The following is a 13,035-nucleotide window of genomic DNA, read 5'->3' as shown; positions in this document are numbered from 1 at the left end:
TATCTCTGTCTCTTCAGGATTGATCACTGGTGCCTTATTTAATTCGTTTGATGGGTCACGTTTTTCTGGATGGTCTTGATGCTTATGGATGTTCATTGGTGTCTGGGCATTGAAGAATTAGGTATTTTTGTAGTCTTTGTAGTCTGGGCTTGTTTATACCCACCCTTCTGGGGAAGGCTTTCCAAGTATTTGAAGGCACTTGGGTGTTGTTATCTAAGTCTTTGATCACTGCAGCTGTATCTGCTTTAGGGGATACTCCAAGCCCAATAATGTTGTGACTCTTCCCAAGTCTAATAATGCTGTTGCTCTTGTAGACTGGTCTTGGGTAAGATCCTGGAGAATTCCCTGGGTTATCAGACAGAGACTCTTGTTCTCTTCCCTTACTTTTCCTCTAAACAGAGTCAGTCTCTCTCTCCCTCTCCTTCTCCCTCCCTCTCCCTCCCTCCCTCCCCCCTCCCCCTCCCCCTCCCTCCCCCCCCCCTCCCTCCCTCTCTCTCTCTCTCTCTCTCTCTCTCTCTCTCTCTCTCTCTCTCTCTCTGTCTCTCTGTCTCTGTCTCTCTGTCTGTGTGTGCCTGGAGCTGGGGGAGCAGCGACACAAGTAGCCCTGTAGCCACCACCACTGGGACTACAGCGGATTTTGCCCAAGGCCTGCAGTACTGCTGCCTGACTACCACCTGTGTTCACTCAAGGCCCAAGGGCTCTACAATCAGCAGATGTCAAACCCAGCCAGGCTTGTGTCCTTCCCTTCAGGCAGTGAGTTCTCCATGGGTCCAGAGATGCCACCCAGGAGCCAGTGTCTAGAGTTGGGAACAATAGAGATCTACCTGGAGCTCTGTTCCACTGTGGCTAAGTGCTAAGCTAGCACCCAAGCTGTAAAACGAATTCCTTCCCACTCTTCTCTCTTCTTTTTTCAAGCAGAGGAGTCTTTTCCCATGGCCACCACCACCCTAGGCCCATGGTGAGTGCTGCCTGGCTACCACTGATGTGTACTCAAGGCCCAAAGGCTCTTCAGTCAGTCTGTGGTGAATGCTGCCAGTTTAAGTCTCACCCTTAAGGCCATTGGGCTCCCCTCTAACCCAGGGCAAGTCCAGGAAAGTTGTCGAGGAGCCAAGGCCTGGAGTCTGGGACCCCAGGAGCCCACTTGGTTCTCTACCCCACTGCGTCAAGCTGGTACCCACGGTGCAACCCAGAGTCCCCTTTATTCTTCTCTCTTCTTTCCTCAAGCAGAAGGGATCTCTCCCCGTAGCTACCACAGTTGGTACTGTGCTGGGTCACACCTGAAGCTAGCATGTCTCCAAGACACACCCAAGGCCCACAGCAAGTACTTTCCAGCTATCTCTGCTGGTTATTCAGGGGCCAAGGCTCTTTATTCGTTAGGTTTGATGAACTCTGCCAGGACTGGGTCTGTCCTTTCAAGGCGGTGGATTCCCTTCTGGCCCAGGGTTTGTTTAGGAATGTCGTCCGGGAGCTAGGGCCTGGAATGGGGGCCTCAGGAGTCTGCCTGGTGCCTTTTCCTACTGTGGCTGAGCTGGTAGTTGCAAGACAAGGTCTTCTTTACTCTTTCCACTCCTGTATTTGAACAGAGTCTCTCCTGGAGCTGTGAGCTGAGCTGCCTGTGTTTGGGAGAGCGGTGACGTAAGCATTCCCTTATCTGCCCTGGCTGTCTCACTAGGTTTTGTGTACCCCAAGTGCACTGGCTGTGAATCCAGCATAGCACCAGGACTTACCCAGAAACTGCAGTCTTTATGGGTCTATGCTGCCTTTCAGGTTCCTTTAGGACCTCAGGGCACTTTAGCTCTTGGTGGTGGGCCTTGCTGGAACTCAGGTTTCAACAGCTAGGGTGGATGATTTACATCTGGCTAGGTCTGTTCTAAGTTCTTCGTCCATGAGTACCAGCTGAGTTCAGCCCCATGTTGCTTTCTGCTATGATAGAGCAGCATTGAGTTCCAGTGCAAAGTCCCATCATCACTGCACTCTCCGTCCCCCAAATGCAGATTATTTTTGCACACCATATGGCCACTACAGGGGGATGAGGGAAGGGTGGTATAGGTAATTCAAAACAGTTTTTCCTACCTGCTTCAATGCCTCTTTCCTTACTATGATGTTAAGACCAGGTATTATGATCACTTACCTGATTTTCAGTTCTTATGCAGTTGCTTTTTTGTGTGGATGATTGTTCAAGTTGGTGTTCCTATAGGGGGATGATCCCTGGAGGCTTCCATTTAGCCATCTTGCTCCACCTCTAATTCCAAAGCTGGTTCTTTGAAAATCAAGCTGAGGGAAAAGTTTTATACACAGGAACACTTGAATAATTGAACACAAATGTTTACTGTAGTTCAGAATTAGTAGAATATTCAACAGGTTACCATTGGCATGTGGGGAGCAAGAGACCACTGTGGCTAAAATGTATTGTTTTAGAGGGAAACCTGAAATGGACTGCAGTGTTCCTGCTATGCTGACTCAAAAAAAAAAAGAAAGAAAAGAAAAATTCTCGCAAAGTAGACAGTCATCAGGGTTTCCAGCAGTCTTTTTGAGCCTTGTTGAAGAAATTGTTAATCTTCTCATTCATACCCGCAAACTCCTAGGCCTCCATATCTAAGATTTGAATTACTATTGTAACTTCTTAACTGTTCTCCATGCATGTAATCCCCATGTTTAGATAGCCTTTTCTGTTAGCCACATATTGCAAGTTCATTTTCCTCCTTGGGCTTCCTAACAGCCATCAGCTATGATGAATTTATTGTCTATCTCTGCTTTGCTATTTTGTCTTTTTTTTTTTTTTAATTGTACTTTAGGTTCTGGGTTACATGTACAGATCATGCAGGATTGTTGCATAGGTATATACATGGCAAGGTGATTTGCTGCCTCCATCCCCCCGTCACCTATATCTGGCATTTCTCCCCATGTTATCCCTCCCCAACCTCCCCACTCCCCCACTGTCCCGCTCTTTTGTCTTTTGTATCTGTAAAGGAATAAACAGACTTTTTAACTCTCTACTTCCACTTAACACAGTCTCCATATGTGGGGGTTGTTTCCCCATACACCAAGTAATTCTCCAATGGATACCAACCCGGTGTCCTGTGATTCAGTTCAACCATGTCACTGTCTACCTGGAGATAGCATCAGATTTTCCACAGGATAAGGGCTGAGTAAGATTGCCACCACTTCACATGCCAGTTGCAAGTTCCAGGTTGTTACCTATGCTTCTCACCGCCTCACCTTGAGTTAGAATAATTTGCTAGAATGCCTCATAGAACTCAGAGGGATACTTTACTTCTGTTGCCTATTTCCTGTAAAGGATATCACAAAGGATATACATGAACAGCCAAATAGAAAAGATGCACATAGAGCAAGTCATTTGGGAAGGGGCTTGGAGCTTCCATGCTGTCTCCAGGTGCACCACCTTCCAGGCACCTCAGTGTGTTCGATAACCTGGAAGCTCTTAAAATTCTGTCCTTTGGGTTTTTACAGTGGCCTCATTACATAGGCATGATTGATTAGATCATGGGTCATTGGTGATAAGCTCAACCTTCAGCCTCTCTCCTCTCCCTGGAGGTTGGGAGTGGGGCTGAAAGTCTCAACCTTCTAGTCATATAACTTGGTCTTTCTGTTGACTAGCCCCATCTTGAAGCTCAGTAGGGCCTCCAAGCCACCAGTCATCTCATTATCATACAAAAGACACTCATCACTTCCAGAGATTCCAAGGATTTTAAGAGCGTGTGCTAGGAACCAGGAGCAGAAACCAAATATAAATTTATCACAATATCCTTGAATTATTGTTTTCAGTACCTAGTGTGGAATACCTGGTATATATGTCTTTCCCCTTTTTGAAAAGGTCAAAAGACAATTATTGTTGAATCCTCAGCACCTGACACTAAGATAGCAAATAGTAGATGTGCAATAAATGTTTAGTGGATTGAATTGAGTACCTGCCCTACCTACTTTCTCTTTCTGAAATATCCTTACTTCTTTTGTCTATGCAAATTCTTTTCCTCCTTTAGAACTCACCTGTTCAATGAAATATCTCCTGCCTGCCCATACTGATTTATGAACTTACTGTATTCATATGCTGTGCCACACAGTAAACTCTAAGAAATTTAAAGCAATGATATGTGTCCAAAGCATTTCTGTAATATGTTGATTAATACAGAAACAAAATTACTAGTTAAGCTATTAAAAACAAATAGTTACTCAGTACTTTTTTGTGGTAAGGCACTTTGCCAGTCTTCAGGGGATAAAGGTAAATATTTTCTTCAGGAGGTTACAGTTCAGTAAGAGGGATAAAACACATAACAGGTAAGTGGTAAGTTTCATAAGGGATGTCTTTTGAGAGTTCAGAATAGGCTAGTTGGAGAGTAAAGGTTGGAGAATTTGATTGCTATTGGGCAAAATTTAAACTCCTTAAAGTAGGCATTATTATGCCTGTCTTATTAATGAGAAAAAATGACACCCAGAGAATTAAGGGATTCTGACCAAGCTCATAATGATCCTTAACTGATAGAGCTGAAACTTAACAACTTAAACCTATTAAGTGTACCTGTGGAATCTCTTCCTTTAATTGCAACACCAGAACTTAGACATGGTACTGAAAGGGTTAGCACCACTGATTGGATACAGGGAATAATGAAGTAGAGCAGGAAAAAATAACATCAGAGATTGCCTGAATGATATGATTAAGAAAGTGATAGTGCTATTGGTAACATTGAGCACAAGGTAAGACATAAGAGTACAAGGAAAAGTCAGTTAATTTGGGGCATACTAATTTTTAGATACCAATAAGGAGGGGACATCTAGCAGTTAGAAATGTCAGACTGGATGTGAAATGCAGTTTAAAGTAGGAAAACCTGAATGGCCAGAAAATCTATAAACGCATGTCTAACTTTAGTAGGAATTGTGGAAATAAAGTTAAAAACATGAGCTACCTCATGTTTTTCCCACCTACTAGATTGGAGGGAAATAAGAATTCTTTATACAGTACTAGTTTTAGAGCTATTTGGCAATAGCTAATAAAATTAAATTTGCATATACTCAATAACTCAGAAATTTCATTTTTAGGTAGCTGCCTTAGACAAATGATTTGTTTGTTTTTGAGATGGAGTCTCACTCTGTTGCCCAGACTGGAGTGCAGTGACACGATCTCAGCTTACTACAACCTCCACCTCCCGGGTTCAAGCGATTCTCCTGCCTCAACCTCCTGAGTAGCTGGGACCACAGGCATGTGCCACCATGCCCAGCTAATTTTTGTATTTTTAATAGAGATGGGTTTCACCATGTTGGTCAGGCTGATCTTGAACTCTTGACCTCATGATCCACCTGCCCCAGTCTCCCAAAGTGCTGGGATTGTAGGCGTGAGCCACCACTCCTGGCTTAGACAAACTCATATATGTGCAAGAATGTTCATTGCAATGGTGTCTATAAAGGTGAAAAAATTTTAATGTTCCTTAATTAGAGAATAGATAAGTCATAATATACAATAGACTATTACGCAGTAAAGTGAACTATATCTTCCTGTATCAACATGGATAAATACAAAAAAGTAGAGTGAAAGATGAAAGTTGCATTTTGTTACTATTGATGAGAAAATTAAAAACCTACGTCATTCAACCAGGCGCCAGTGGCTTATGCCTGTAATCCCAGCACTTTGGGAGGCCAAGGTAGGTGGATCACTTGAGGTCAGGAGTTCAAGACCAGCCTGACCAACATGGTGAAACTCCGTTTCTACTAACAATACAAAAAATAGCTGGGTGTGGTGGCGGACACCTGTAATCCCAGCTACTCAGGAAGCTGAGGCAGGAGAATCTCTTGAACCTGGGAGGCGGAGGTTGCAGTGAGCTGAAACTGTGCCACTGCACTCCATCCTGGGCAACAGGGTGAGACTCTGTCTCAAAAAAAAAAAAAAAAAAAAAAACCAAAAAACCTATGTTATTCATATGTGTGTGTTAATTTTTTCATATGGGCATATGCACATATAGAGGATTGTGAATTAGAAGAATAAATGCTATTCTTGTTGTATGTGTCCCCTTTCTCCCTTTTTTTTGCTTGGGTATTTTAAAGCATATCTCAAATCATGTTACTAACAGATACTGACTTAAACACACACGAAGCCTGAGTATTTCCACACAGATTAAAATTAATAATCCTGAATAATAGATCTAAGACTAGTTTTCTGTTAAATTTTTTTCAGTTACCTCAAAGTTGTCTTTTTTTTTTTTTCTTGAGGTGCATGCAATCTTGCTCTGTCATCCAGGCTAGGGTACAGCAGTGCGATCTTGGCACACTGCAGCCTCCACCTCCCAGATTCAATCAATTCTCCTGCCTCAGCCTCTGGAGTAGCTGGGATTACAGGCACCTGACTAATTTTTGTATTTTTAGTAGAGATGCGGTTTTACCATGTTGGCCAGGCTGGTCTCGAACTCCTGACCTCAAATGATCTGCCAGCCTTGGTTGCCAAAGTTATGGGATTGCAGGTGTGAGCACCCTGTCAAAGTTGTCTCTTTTATAGTTGGTTAAGATTCCAGCTAAGTCCCCGCATTGCATTTGGCTTAATGTCTGTAAAAGAGTCTCTTTTTAAAGCTTATAATTCTCAGGTCCAAAAAAAAAAGTCTTTTTTAAGGAGTGATTTTTATTATTTGTTTTAAACAAAAGTGTTATGATTTTATCATCCCCTCCCCCTCCCCCTCCCCCTCCCCCTCCCCCTCCCCCTCCCCTTCCCCTTCCCCTTCCCCCTCCCCCTCCCCTTCCCCTTCCCCTTCCCCTTCCCCCTCCCCTTCCCCTTCCCCTTCCCCTTCCCCTTTCCTTTTTTGTAGGTTAGAACCATCAGAGAGCCTTGAGGAAAACCAGCGAAACCTCCTTCAGATGACTGAAAAGTTCTTCCATGCCATCATCAGTTCCTCCTCAGAATTCCCCCCTCAACTTCGAAGTGTGTGCCACTGTTTATACCAGGTATGCTCACAGTTAGAGATTACCATTATCAACCTAAAGTTAAATTATGAAGAATGCTTTATTTATCCAAGAAGATCTAGCTGCTGATTGTGTGGCATTAACTATTATACTGAGTCAGTTTGGATAAATAATTCATTGAGAATTGTTATTGGAATTGTCTTTGAAAAAAACTTAAATCTTACTTAGACAACAGTTTGAAGTAAGAGAATACTTTAAAATACTAAATTTTCCTTGCATTGGAAGTAAGTTTAAAATGCACTGAATCCATTGGGTATGATGGATGTGGCTGAAATGAACATATTATAGATTTTGTTGTTGTTATCTATTACCTAAATTACTCTGAGGGTGTTTCACAGTTGAGATGGGTATCCTTCTTGCCTTTTGCATTCCAAATTGCTTAATCATCTGTAATTTTGGTTTCTTCATTCCTGTATAATAATTGTCAGGTTTTCTCAGGATAGACTGATTGTTCTGTTTAATTTATGTAGCACATTTCTTAAAAGAGATATTGCATCATCATTCAGACCAGATTATTAGACTTTCTAACACTAGCACTGAAGTAATGCTTCTGAATTCAGAAGATATCCATAGTCATGCCCTTCTTTTTGAGGAATTAGGTCTATGTTCTTTTACGCCTTCTGTGTTTTTGAATTGCACGTTACAGTGTCAGGAATAATTTATTCCTAGGGAGGTCCTGCAAATGCACATTAGGCTTTTGGAAACTATGATTCTGGAAGAAATATTAGTGGGTCTGGAATTTGGGGTAGGGGTGGGTATAAGGGTAATACACAGTTATCAAAACCCATGTCTTCTGTCTCTCTCTTTGCAGAGTCATCGCAGCCATTTGTTTTTTTTTTAACATATGGCTTCAGTTGCTTAGAGACGTTAACAGCATCAGTGAAATCACCATTTTAAAAGCTGTTTGAGGCTGCGCTATGTGAATTTTTTCCCCATTGCTGTTTTTAAAGATGTATCTGTTCTATCTATAAAAAAGCTTTTCATGGTATACATATATGATGAAACATACTTCACATTGTCTCTCTTAATTTATCATGACTTTTCTGCCTTTTCAAAAAGGGTCAAGAAAACTTAAGAAAATCTTATATAATTTTTCAACTAGTTAAATCTGAGTCTAGTTATAATATGAAACTTAATACAATGAATATCTTAAGTTTGGGCTCTATTCAGGTTTCTCTTTAAAGTTTATTTAGTAATTGTTTTATTGATGAAACTAGGCAGGCAGGGAAATAGAATCTATTAAAAATAGTTTGGGTCAGCTTCTTGGTTGGCCTAGTAGTAACTGGTTTCAGAGAGCAAATGGGTTTCTTTTCTTTTTTTTTTCTTTTTTTTCTTTTTTTTTTTTGAAACAGAATTTTTTTTTGGATGGGAGGACAGAGTCTTGCTCTGTTGCCCAGGCTGGAGTGCAGTGGCTCGATCTCAGCTCACTATAACCTCCGCCTCCTGGGTTCAAGCAATTTGCCTGCCTCAGCCTCCCGAGTAGCTGAGATTACAGGCATGTGCCACCACACTTGGCTCATTTTTTGTATTTTTTTGTATTTTTTTTTTTTGTGATGCTTTATTCTTTTTTTTTTTTTTTTTTTTGGGAAAAAGAGAAAAAGAAGGGGGGAAAAAAAAAAAGAGGGAAAAAGGAATATTACTTCATTCCTAAAATGGGTTTCAATAATGGCCGATCAATATTTTGAGTGTTTAAAGTGGTTAATGCATATTTTATGTGTTTAAAATGGAGACCTCTATTGTGTTTATTTGTTCTGGCTCTGAGTTCAAATCCTGGATATCGTTATCAATTTGTTGTCTCGTTGAATCTAAATCTCACTATGTGTCTTATGTATCTGGGTGTTAAGATCTCTTATTGTTACATTAATCCTTTTACCCTTGTATCCTTATAGCTTTGAAATCTATTTTGTCAAATGTGAAAATTGCAACTCCTGCTTTTCATTTATTTATTTTTGCTCTCCATTTGGTTGGTACGTTTTTTTTTTTTTTTTCCAACCCTTTATTTTGAGTCTATGTATATCTTTGGATATACCGTTGGAATTTGTCTGTATCTTTTGATTGGGAGATTTGGTTGATTTAACTTTAGGGTTACTGCCATTTGATATTAACTGGCTATTTTGTCCTTTTGTTGATAAAAATTCTTCTTTATGTTAATGCTCTTTACTTTTTGGTGTATTTTTAGAAAGGATCATACTGGTTGTTCCTTTCTGTGTATAATGCTTCTTTTAGAAGTTCTTGTAAAGCAGGCCTGGTGGTAATAAAATCTCTGAGTACTTGCTTGTTCCTAAAAGATTTTATTTTTCCTTCAAATGTAAAGCTTAAATTGGCAGGATATGAAATTCTGGGCTGAAAGTTTTGTTCTTTAAGTATATTGAATATTGGCCCCCACTCTCTTCTAGCTTGTTAGGGTTTCCGTTGAGAGATCTGCTGTAAGCCTAATAGGCTTACCTTTATGGGTAACTTGATCTTTCTCTCTGGCTGCCCTTAATATTTTCTCCTTCATTTCGATCTTGGTGAATCTAACAATTATGTGCCTTGGGGTTGGTCTTCTTGAGGAATATCTTTGTGGTGTTCTCTGTATTGCCTGGGGTTGAATAGTGTCCTGCTTTGCTAAATTAGGAAAATTTTCCTGGATAATGTCCTGGAGAGTATTTTCCAGCTTGAATTCATTCTCTCCGTCACATTCAGGTACACCAATCAAGCATATATTAGGTCTTTTCACATAGTCCCATATTGCTTGGAGACTTTGCTCATTCCTTTTTATCCTTTTTTCTCTATTCTTGTCTTGTCGTTTTGTTTCATTAAGTTGGTCTTCGACCTCTAATACCCTTTCTTCTGCTTGATCCATTTGGCTGTTTAAGCTTGTACATATTTCACTCAGTTCTCGTGTTGTATTTTTCAACTCCATAAGTTCATTTGTATTCCTCTCTATATTGTCTATTCTTTTCAACATTTCATCGAACCTTTTTTCCAAGTTCTTAGTTTCTTTACATTGGGTTAGAACAAGTTCCTTTAACTCCCATAAGTTTCTTATCATCCACCTTTTAAAGCCTACTTCAGATAATGGAACACAGTCCTTTTCCATCAGGGCTTGTTCCGTTACTGATGAGTCCTTTTCCATCAGGGCTTGTTCGGTTGTTGATGAGTCCTTTTCCATCAGGGCTTGTTCCGTTGCTGATGGGTTCTGATTTTGAGTATATTCAGCCTTCTTAGGCTGTTTTTTTCCCTTCATTATAGATGAACCGCCTTTCTAATTAGTTTTCTGAGTCGACGTCCGACTTACTGATTCCCAGTGCTGGGATCCGAGCCACCCACTGTGGCAGCCTAAATAGCAGCGATAAGACTGATGGTGCTCTTCTGCCCGGGAATCTCTGGTCTGGCTTCCCTCTTGAGTCCGCAACAAGCGGCTCTGACTTCCCGGAGCTCCAAACTCTGGTCAGTAGGGGAAGCAGTCCCGTTGGCTCTGCGTGAAGAGCTGCTGCGCCGAGACGCTGGCAAAACCGCTGCGGCAGCCACAAGAGTCGCGCTGGCGACCCGTGGGGCTCCTCCACTGGGAATTGGCTAATCGGTGAGTGACGAAAATTCGTCTAAAGATGTGGCGTCGTCTCGTTCTCTGAGCTTTCACTGGGAGCTACAATCCTGAGCTGTTAGTGGTCGGCCATCTTGAATCTGGATCCGCAAATGGGTTTCTAAAATGACAGTTGCTTTAACTTTAGCTGGCTAAAAGTGAATGGGACTGACTATATGAATACATGGTCTGGAAGATTTTAGTAGAATTTCTTCATGTGGTTGTCATCCTAAAAGACAAATCTTTTTGTATCATCAGCAAACTTAGAGGCCAGTTTGAGACCATGATTCGGATAATGTAAAAAGGAACAAGTCTTAGCACTAACTACTTCCTAAGTACTAACTAAAGTACTTAGGAAATATTTAATGAAGAAATAAATTTTCTCATCCCTCCCACCTAAGTAAACAAGATTCTTGCCAACTTTCATAGTTAGGAAAGGAGAAAAATAGTGAAAATAGATTTTAAAACACTGTATGTTGTGATTATTAAACACTACATGTTATGCTTTTTAGGGCACTTCACAGTAAAATATCCTGTATTATCTTCATAACAAACCTGGATTATTATGTTAAAATTTCACATAAAATTATCTTTAAAAACATGAATTAAATGTGGCATCAGTGCCTTGTTTTAAGTATTGGATAAACGTAGCATCATTGAAGAGTAGAGACAGCATGCTAAATAAGGATTTGTTTTTTAATTAGTAACCGGTAACAGAGAATTTTACATTTACTGATTAGAAAGATAGGAGAAAAGCTTTCATATTTTATTTAGTCTCCTTCACAAACCTAGTTTTTTTCCTTTTGGTTTGCTTTTTTGTTTTTATTCATCTTTCCTCTTGGCTTTTTTTTTGCCCTTTTGCCTTTGAGGGTAACAGAAGAGTACCTTTGTACTTTCATGTTCTGCTTGGAGGGTTAGTAGTCCTGTGGCTCCTGCTTTGGGACCTACTGGGGAAATTTTGAAAGCGAAGTGAGTATATTGCTAGCTAATAAACTTCCCTGGGCTTTAGCTCCTTTTTTGAGTTTGTATTTTCACCTTTAAGCCTTTTCGGATTATGCTTTAACCAGCTCTATTACTTTATATACCTTCCTTCCTTAGTTGACTGGATTAAGGTTATATAGGAATAGCCAACTGTGAACATGTGTCAGAATTAAGTCATTTTCTCTTGTGTTGTTTTCACTTCTGCTGATGGTCTTAGGATAAAGTTATTCCCAGAGAGGATACTCTCTTATGTTATGGTGAGAGAATTCTAAGAACTAATTTATGATTCTAAATAAATCTCGTCCTTTTTCAGTAAATCTGCTTCTCTAAACTGAAGTAGTTTACACAAATTTTTAAGGCTATAAGTGATAGTTATGTACCATGGTTACTAATGCATTTGTATATAGTCTGAAGTTTGAAACAAAGCTCTGTGAGCTAAGGGACTGTGTCTTCTGTTTTACTGCTGTTTCCCAATATCTAAAATAGTATCTGACATGTAGGTGCCCAATAACTGCTTGGATGGATGAATAGGTGGATGGATGGAAGGGGGATGGATGGATGAATGGATGGGTGGATGAATGGATGTCTAACTAACTAACTTTAAGCCCAAGTTATGGGTTATGGTGTTGGATGCCCAGAAGTCCTAGAATAACATGCCACCTATTTGTGGATTAAATAATTCTAACTTGGTTTTTAAAGTATTTTAAAAATAATTATTCTGCCTAGGCTAGTCCAATCAAGAGTTTTTAATTTTGAAAGAACTCTTTGGTCTAGAAAAAGCTCTGAGAGATGAAACCAATATGTTTCTGGAGTTTTGGTTTTTTTTAGGTGGCTTTTTTTTTTTTTTTTTTTTTTAGACATTTTGATAAATGGTCACCTGTAATATGTGAAGTTTTAAGCAGGCCTGCAGTTTTGTTCTGTAATTTTCTCTGCAGTTTCTTCACTTTAATAATATTAATGCTTTTTACTAGTGAGCTGATAACCTTCTTCTCCCAAATGTTGCAGAACTTTTAACCTCCTCTGATTAGAACCATTTCAGGAAGTAGCCTGCAAACATTGAAAAATATGTGAAATGTTAAGAATAATCTTTTTTAGAGAGAGGGGTCTTTAATTCAGAATTTCTTAAGTAAAGTTTTATATTTATCCATATAATTTTTATTTCTTTATTCAATAGGATCTTAATTAAATGCCAGGTATTGGAAAAAAACTGAAAGTCAATTGAAGGATACACAGAGAAGAATTTTACATATGAAGAAAAAAATTATGTAGACACAAATGTTTTTAGTGTGTGATCTACTTTTAATGAATATTTTATATAAAATTTCTCAAAAGCTAGGCATTAACTAAAATGTAAATATTTAATATCCTCAAATTCACTTGGAGAGAGTTTTTCTGTGATTAATAGCCAGAAATAGTAGACATGATTGGATCTCAACATTTCTTGCTGTTTGAGTGCTTGGCTTAAAAATGTAATAAAAATTAAAACCCAGATTTAAAATTCATTCCTCAAAATTCAGTTGATTTCTAAT

At 39.7% G+C, this 13,035-nt stretch overlaps 1 protein-coding gene across 28 annotated transcripts in view; it reads left to right on the top strand.

The window, feature by feature from the left end:
• NF1 (neurofibromin 1) overlaps positions 1 to 13,035 on the top strand; it is a 296,867-nt gene that overhangs the window by 160,215 nt on the left and 123,617 nt on the right. For all 28 annotated transcript variants that reach the window (XM_078373889.1, XM_078373884.1, XM_002748206.7 and 25 more), the window contains one exon: positions 6,807 to 6,942. In XM_078373889.1, the coding sequence (XP_078230015.1) occupies positions 6,807 to 6,942 (136 nt within the window). The remainder of the gene's footprint in view (positions 1 to 6,806; positions 6,943 to 13,035) is intronic.

Source organism: Callithrix jacchus, chromosome 5 (assembly GCF_049354715.1).
Source record: "Callithrix jacchus isolate 240 chromosome 5, calJac240_pri, whole genome shotgun sequence".
Lineage (NCBI taxonomy): Eukaryota > Metazoa > Chordata > Mammalia > Primates > Cebidae > Callithrix > Callithrix jacchus.
The sequence above is the reverse complement of the archived record's forward strand: the minus strand, read 5'-3'. Positions and strand labels throughout refer to the sequence as shown.